The sequence below is a fragment of the Seriola lalandi genome, unplaced genomic scaffold (genome assembly GCF_002814215.2).
Source record: "Seriola lalandi dorsalis isolate HSWRI2012SDOR001 ecotype SW California unplaced genomic scaffold, Sedor1 jcf7180002054946, whole genome shotgun sequence".
Classification (NCBI taxonomy): domain Eukaryota; kingdom Metazoa; phylum Chordata; class Actinopteri; order Carangiformes; family Carangidae; genus Seriola; species Seriola lalandi.
The window spans coordinates 148,407-156,399 of NW_019525497.1; the positions used below are offsets into that span (position 1 = coordinate 148,407).

Sequence of the window (7,993 nt, forward strand, 5' to 3'; positions counted from 1 at the left end):
ATTTCTTTTTGCTGTGTTATATATATATATATATATATATATATATATATATATATATATATATATATATATGTGTGTGTGTTATATATATGTTATATATATGAATCACATTGCTTCAGCCATATATATACAATAAACAATATAGTAATACGTATTTGTATTACTTTAATAATAATTTTATAATATGTATTGTCATTTTCTGTGTTTTACTGCACCCCCTAGTATGCGCAGAGCAGGACAATAATGAGTAAAAATGTACTACACTTCCCAGAAGCACGGTGGACGATCACGTACCAATATCCGGCTTTACGTGATGACGCAATTTTTGCCTTGTTGGAAGGTAGTTTCAGGAGGAAGCGCTGTGACGGTGATTGGTAGCAGTAAAGAAATCCGGAGTAGAGAAAGCTAAAGACACACACACACGGACGCACTCACTCGAATGGTATTTTGTCTCCTGTCATCTCACGGTAAGAAAATTAACGTCGACGTTGGCCGTGTTTAATGTTTTTCAGCGTGGGAGGGACCACGCCCTCTTTAATATAGCTCTTGACAGGAATATTAAGATAACGTCAAGTAGCTAAGTCGTCGATGTTGGCCTAAGACATTTCCTTATTTCTGCCAGTGGAGTAAATTATGCAGGTACATTTTTCAGCCTGGTATAATCAAACGCTCATGAATCACATTGCTTCAGCCAGCTGCTACTTAAAGTAGGTCATTCCGTTTGTGTCTTAAATCGCTATGCTGCAAGACAATACCCTTCATCTTGCAAGACAATAAAGGCACCCTGCATCTGAACAACATTCATGAGTATATATTTTTACTTCAGCAAGAAATGCAGTGTAGAAATGATAGTTTCCTGAATTTAACTAAACGTTACACGTCTTATTTGTTTTGATACTTGATATTGTATTCAGATCTCGTGACAAAGACATGTGGGGGCGGGGCTGAGTGTAAGATGAGGTCATGATGGGAGCGTGGCGATGATGCAATATGAAGCTGTTTATATGGCAGTTTAGTATACGTGTTATTAAGCCACTGACAGGGAAGTATGATCTGTCATACTTTAGATCCCTCCTTATTTTCTGTGGCTGCAAAGGTCAAAATAGCATCCACATGCACCCTGAGCCTCCACATGAAGGTCAAGGCAGATTACACTGCAACATCCAAGCAGACCAGACATTTCTGTAGGGTAGCAGCGTACCGGACCATCTCTTAATTTACTATACCACCCTCTTGTCCTGGTTTATCACTGTATTACCACCACAAATTCTATAACAGGATGATATTGTAAAACAAAAATCTCATTACGACTACATCTGACTCAGTACTTTGGCTTGACATCTAAAATCAATGTGTTATTGACTATCACTACTGCATTATTGAGTATGACAACTGGGGCTTTTATATAACATTTAATCATAGCTGAGGTGTATGGTAGGATCTCTGATAAGGAATCATATGATAGTCATAGAAGCATTCATTGTCTATTTCAGTCAGCTAAAACTGAAAAATTAGTTCTTTTTGTGTTCAATATTGATCCTTTAATTTGCTTGTTTTGTCTGATCAGCAGCTCAAAATCCAAAGATATTCCTGTAAACTTACAGTGTTATGAAACAGAAATTCATCAACAACAATTTTACAAAAATTAGCTATTTGATTTATCAGCAAATATTTTAAGCACTGCTTAACTGTAATGCAGTGTATGACATGACACATGAATTTAAGCTATAACACAAACTTGTTGACAAATATTTAACTTAATGCAAATGTTCCTGTGTTTTTACAGATGTCAGTCACTGAGGACCTTCCGGACATGGATGGGACAGACCTACTGGGGCTGCTGTTCCACGATGGAGAGGGCGGATCTACTGAGCCCTTCTTTCCTGATGGCAATGGGCTCATCGAGTCCTGGTTGTCTGAACAAGATGTAAGTCTTCAATCACAGAAAAGAAAGATTAACTTAGTATGAAGTTAATTAGATGTAATCATGATAATAACTGTCCGGGGTTTGTAAACAATAACATAAACATCTTTAAGTCTATATATCAACTGCACCATCATGGAGCAGCTAAAAACATAATAGCCTGACAACTTACCTGTTGTGTGTTTGTTTCAGAGTTTAATACTGTCTTTTGTCCCCCAGATGCTGACAGGTATGGATACTGAAGACTTTCTGTCCAGCTTGTTAGAGAGAGAAGAAAACATGGGGGCTATCTGTCCCTCTCATTCTCCTTTGGGCAGCGACAGCGGAATTTCTGATGACAGCAGCACTGTGGTTGGAAACAACAATCTTCTGGGATGCCCAAGTCCTCATGGCAGTGATAGTGACGTTGTGCCCAGCCCCAGTTATTCACAGCCCAGTCCTGTGCACTCTGACCCTGCCATGACCCCTGGAGAGCTGCACACGGAGAGCCTGGAGGCCTTAACCGTCCAGGCAGATCACAGCTACTCTCTGCTGCAAAGCGGAGGGACGGACATGGACATCCTGCAGAGTGTGAGGGCAGAGAAGCCAGATACAGATGTCTTCATTGATCTGGGTATGTGTAGTCCAAGAAGTCTTGAATATATGAAATATTTTTTTAACTAAGTCTTCTAAATGGCTGGACATTTGGCCATTTAGAAGACTTTAACTTTAAGTAATATTTTTTAGGCAACACATGGGACACTTAGGTTTATTTTAACTGTACTTAACTGTTTTCCCTGGACAGACGACCTGGTGAGTGAGGCAATGGAGGAGGACGTCACCAGCGAGCTGCCCTGCACTTTGGCCATCGAGGACTCAACAGAGGATTCAGCACAGCCCAACAAAATAGAGGTCAGTTTCTCTCACTCTTTTAGCTGTACCAAGACTCCTTCTATATCTTACCAAAGACCCAAAGATTCATGTAACATGCCAGTGTTATCGGACATGTATCATTTGTAAGATGGCTCATAATGCATGCTACAAATATGGCAAATGCAAATGTTGTCTTTCCTCCCTTCAGTTCCAGTTTAAAGAGATTGTGCTCTCTGAGGAGGAGAAGCGGCTGTTGGCGAAAGAGGGAGTAACCATTCCCACACACATGCCTCTCACAAAGGTGATGACACAGTTCACGTCTATATTGTGTATAATACATCAATGAACATAATCAGAACCCATTCTGCTGATTATTGCTATAATCATTTTTGTTGCAGTTAATGTGCAATGATCCTGTCCAGTGTTAGCTTTTTATTGTTTGATTTATCTATTGGTTTGATAATAATTATGTTTTTTCCCTTCAAACCATGCTTTTGCTGGATTAATATTCAAAATGGATTTTCTGTTTGATCTTTCTGCGGCTATACACATTGTCATCTGTCATGTCAACATTTGGTTTTAAAGCCTCCTCCTCTCTGTGTAACAGGCAGAGGAGAGGACCCTGAAGAGGGTCAGGAGGAAGATCCGCAACAAGCAGTCTGCTCAGGAAAGTCGCAAGAAGAAGAAGGTGTACGTTGATGGACTGGAAAACAGGTGAGAATAAGAGGCTAAAATTTCTACAAATTGGAATTTATTTCTCTCTATTACAAATGTTTATTAAATATACAGAATTTTTTTTACATCTGTTCTTAGGATAACAGTCTGATATTCCACAGAGCTTTCTCTGCACTAGCCTGCAGAATTACTTACTCCAGGGACCACCTCCAAATGCTTTTATTTCAGAGCTCAGGTTTAGAAAAATAAAACAATGATCAGCATTCAGATGAATTAATAGGTAATATCATGGCATTATGGGTAAATGTGGCTAAAAGGATAAAAATATCTTGGTGAAGGATTTTGTTGGTAGGCCAAAAAGTTGTGTTGTTCTGATCATAGTCCAACTATTGTAACTTAAAGAATTTAAAGGACTTAAAAGTTGATTAAACTAAATTTTGCATGGATGGAAAAGCAGACAAATAGTGCTGCAACTAACAATTATTTTTATTATCAGTTAATCTGCTGATGATTTTCCTCATTAATTGTTTTGTCTGTAAAATTTAAAATACTGAGACATGCTCATTATAATTTGTAATTGCCCACAGCACTTCAAATGTCTTATTTTGTCTGACCAATAAAACCCCAATGATATAGTAGTAGGAACTTCGCCATGTTTTGGCATTTTTACTTAGAAAACTACTAGAACGATTATTTGATCATCAAAACAGTTTCAAATTAATTTTCTGTTATTGCTGACTAATCAATTAATTCAGTAATTTTTGCAGACCTGTAACAGACTTTTTCTTGGTAACATAGCTATTCATATATGAGTTGCAGCTACTCTTGTCAAACTCAAGAAAATACATTATAGGAACTTAAAGAAGAATCGAGCAACTGTTTTGTCTGCTCAATACCCTGTGACTATTTATGCTGGCATTGATTTAATGTTTGTCTTCAATTTTAATGGCTGATGAGGTTTTATGGTTGGTCAAATACACTATGTATATATATGTTTGGTTAAATAAACTGATCACTTCAACGACTTCCTACCACAGGGTTGCCATCTGTACTGCACACAACCTGGAATTACAGAAGAAAGTCCAAATGCTTCAGAAACAGAACATGTAAGAACGCTGCGATATCACTTCTTAATTAATATGTAATAACACATATCTCGAAAGTGTTTCTGAATTTGTTGACATCATTCAGTGTATCAGTCAATGTGTGCTCTTGGTTCCTCCAGGTCCTTGATAGAGCAACTGAGGAAACTACAGGGTATTGTGAAGATGTCAACTATGAAGGCCAGCACAACCAGCACTTGTGTTATGGTAATTTGTGGACTACATTCATTTCTTCTATCTCTCCTGATTATTGTTTTCGTATTGAGTGTCAAGTTCTTTGTCATGCTGCAGTATTTTTTTCTCACTTTCTCCTTGGTTGCCCTCCAGGTGTTCCTGCTCTCTTTCTGTCTCATCATCTTCCCGTCAGTCAATCCATTTGGGGGAAACACAGAGCAGAAGGAACTCTACACACCCTCCTCCAGTAAGTTACCTCAAAAAAAAAAAAAAACTGCAGTACATGCTTGCCGGTGTAGTACTCTTTTTTTAATCTGAATTATGACCAGGATTTCACGAATTTGTCTTTCAGCAGTGTGACTTTCTTGGCCCAGCTTTGGTAATCAATTTTTCTCTCATTGTTGCAGTCATCTCTCGGACTTTGCGCTCATTGCCACCAGAAAGCACAGATGCCATATCCTACCCGGAGCCTGAGGAGGAGGAGCTTCTCTTAATGCCCCAAGCAGAGGTGGAGAACAGTAAAGCCATCTTCGCCGGGGGTCAGAAGAACCACACCCCCGACTACCAGAGGGTGGAGCAACCTGACTCGGAAACAGGCGTCAATAGCAACTCCTCGGCAGACTTCCCTGGTCCAGCTCAGGCCGCAGAGATGAAACCGGGGCCGGCTGGCGGAGTAGGGGCCTTACAGGAAGGATCCATTGATGCTGTAGTGGCGTCTGCTGTGGCATATGAAGTCTCAGGGTCCAAGGATAACTGGATAGACCGAAACCCCCCATCTGTCATATTACAGCAGCACCGCTCAGATGAGATGTAGTTGGGAGATATTTATTAATATAACCAGCAGAGGGAGCCATATTCCTAATGTTTTGGGTACAACAGGGAAGCTTAAACTTACAAAAAGGGGAAATACCAGTAATTATCATGATATAGGATCAGTCTGTCTGTCCCTACTTTCCTCTCTAACAGCCTTCTGATGTACTACTATTACTTTATTTGCACTTTGTTCCGATTTCCTTGTACCAGTGGGCAACACAACTGGTAAGAGATTTCCATATTTCAGCAGTGTAAATTACCTAAAAAAAACTGGACATTGCAGTGATAATATGCATGCTTGCATTGCCGGAGGCCCCATGCTACTTAGGTAGCACTGAGGTCTCTCACGTTATTGTACAAATTGGTGATGGTAACCAAAATTTGTAGGCAACACCATAGAAAAATGTATCAGGTACCAGCAGTAGATTACTTGAAGCGAAGTATTACTTGATGGCATTATTATTTATTACCAAATTCTAGGGTGAGCTTTGTCGGACTCTAGACTGTCTGATAACCTCAAGCAGATCTTACCATACGCTGCTCGTCATGAATGACTCTCCCATAGTAAATTGTTGTGAATATAAGTAGTCCCAACACGTCGCACTGCAGACTAGTGAGCAACATCCATTGCTTGATTCCCATAAAGCTTGATCAAAGTGGTTTTCTGACCACCGTAATGCTTAAGCCATTGCAGGACATTTGGCCATTTAGAAGAATTGTAAAGTTTGTTAGTATTTCCCCTTGTAACAAGGGTATCCACGCTCCGTTTAATTTTAGAATGCTTAGTTTTTATGTTGTACAGTAAAGGAAGAAAAATTGTCCACAAAAAGTTGAACAAGAAGCTGAACCCCTTGACTTTGCTATTGTCAGCCGACCCCGGTCTGCCCCTGCAATCTCCTCTTTTACAATTTCATGGGACAGTTCTTACCTTTATAAACAAACCTGAAACATCTTAGCACCTGTGTGCACAGAATAAGGGGTTTGATATATTTGCTCAGTAAACCGTGTTGCAGTATAATATACTCAAAAATGTGATGACCTGTTTTGTCAGTGAGGCATTTTTGTTTCATTTTTTTTGTGTATTTCTATGTTTCTGTTGGTAATAAATGGAATCTAAATGGTATTGGAACTGCTCTTTGTTATAATCAAAGAGTTAATGAGATTTTAAATGTTGCTCATGTTGAACAAATGCACTGACATTTGACATAGTCCAAGAATGGAATGTAAATATGCTTAAATTATTGTCTTCTGTACATTTGTTCTCTTTATGTATAAAACATGTCTGGACATCTATAATAATAAACTTTTTATATATCGCAATTTCAGTGAACTCGTTCGCACTATGTTTGGAGTGAAGTCATAGATCATTCCTATGTGCCCTCCAAGAGGCTACATCTCCAAGACAACCGATTTAGGCATGCTAGCATTTGATTGACTGAAAGGGCGAGGGCTAACTTGAGGCTCATGTCGTGAGAATATCACAGTGGTACCTAACATCACCAGAAAAATCACAACTGAGTAACCATGTTAGCTAGTGTTAACTATTTCTGTTGAAAAATCCCAAGAATTTATTTTTTTATGCCTTGCTATACTATGATGTTTTTATGCATTACTATAGAATAAATTATTAATGGGGCAGCACGGTGATGAAGTGGCTGGAACTGATGCCTCACAGTGAGAAGGTTTTTGGTTCGAACCCCGGGCTTTGGGCCTTTCTGTGTGGAGTTTGCATGTTCTCCCTGTGCCTGCTCTGGTTCTGTCTGAGTAATCCAACTTCCCCACACAGTCCAAAGACATGCACATTAGATTTATTGACGACTTTACTGCCTTACTACATATACTATGACGTTTTTATGCCTTATACTATGGCTTTTTTATGTCTTATTATAATATGACTTTTTATGCCGACTGGAGGAGTAACATAAAATTCACGAGGTGACTAACAAACAACAAACTGAGACACATGTCAAGTGTAACAGGATTGGGTTTTTAATATCAGAGTAACACAAGTAACAAAATGCAAATTCAAAGAAAAAGACAATATCTAACCTCCCTGAAAAAGGCAGAGAACCCCTGCAAAGCTTCATCTGCATTAATAAAGTTGTTTGCATAACAGAAACACTTCAATCAGAAAGGACAGGTAAGGATTGTATTTTAAAAATTAAACCTGTACATATATAACATTTTTGTATGGGCATTCCTGAATGTAAATCCAGATCTTATATGTTAATAAACCGTTTAGTTGAGGGCATTAAAAAGCTAATGTCTTTGTTTTGGAGGGGTGGTGGGGTTGTTGCGTCCCTACCAATGTTGACACCAAACGTACGCCCTTGCACAGAGGTAACCTCAGCTGTGGGGAAATTAACGCATATGGGGTCTGGTTGGTGACTCAAGTCTGAGGGTGGTATCATGAGTCACGAGCTTTTTCGACATGTTGAGACTTGCTGTGTTG

At 39.1% G+C, this 7,993-nt stretch overlaps 1 protein-coding gene across 1 annotated transcript; it reads left to right on the forward strand.

The window, feature by feature from the left end:
- Positions 1 to 328: 328 nt before the first annotated feature.
- On the forward strand, positions 329 to 6,861 carry creb3l3l (cAMP responsive element binding protein 3-like 3 like). Its single transcript, XM_023394256.2, has 10 exons — positions 329 to 467; positions 1,787 to 1,927; positions 2,144 to 2,537; positions 2,709 to 2,815; positions 2,985 to 3,077; positions 3,384 to 3,490; positions 4,489 to 4,557; positions 4,677 to 4,761; positions 4,882 to 4,975; positions 5,136 to 6,861. Exons 2-10 carry the CDS (start codon positions 1,787 to 1,789, stop codon positions 5,540 to 5,542), a joined length of 1,497 nt encoding a protein of 498 aa, XP_023250024.1. The 5' UTR covers positions 329 to 467; the 3' UTR covers positions 5,543 to 6,861.
- The last annotated feature ends 1,132 nt before the right edge of the window (positions 6,862 to 7,993 follow it).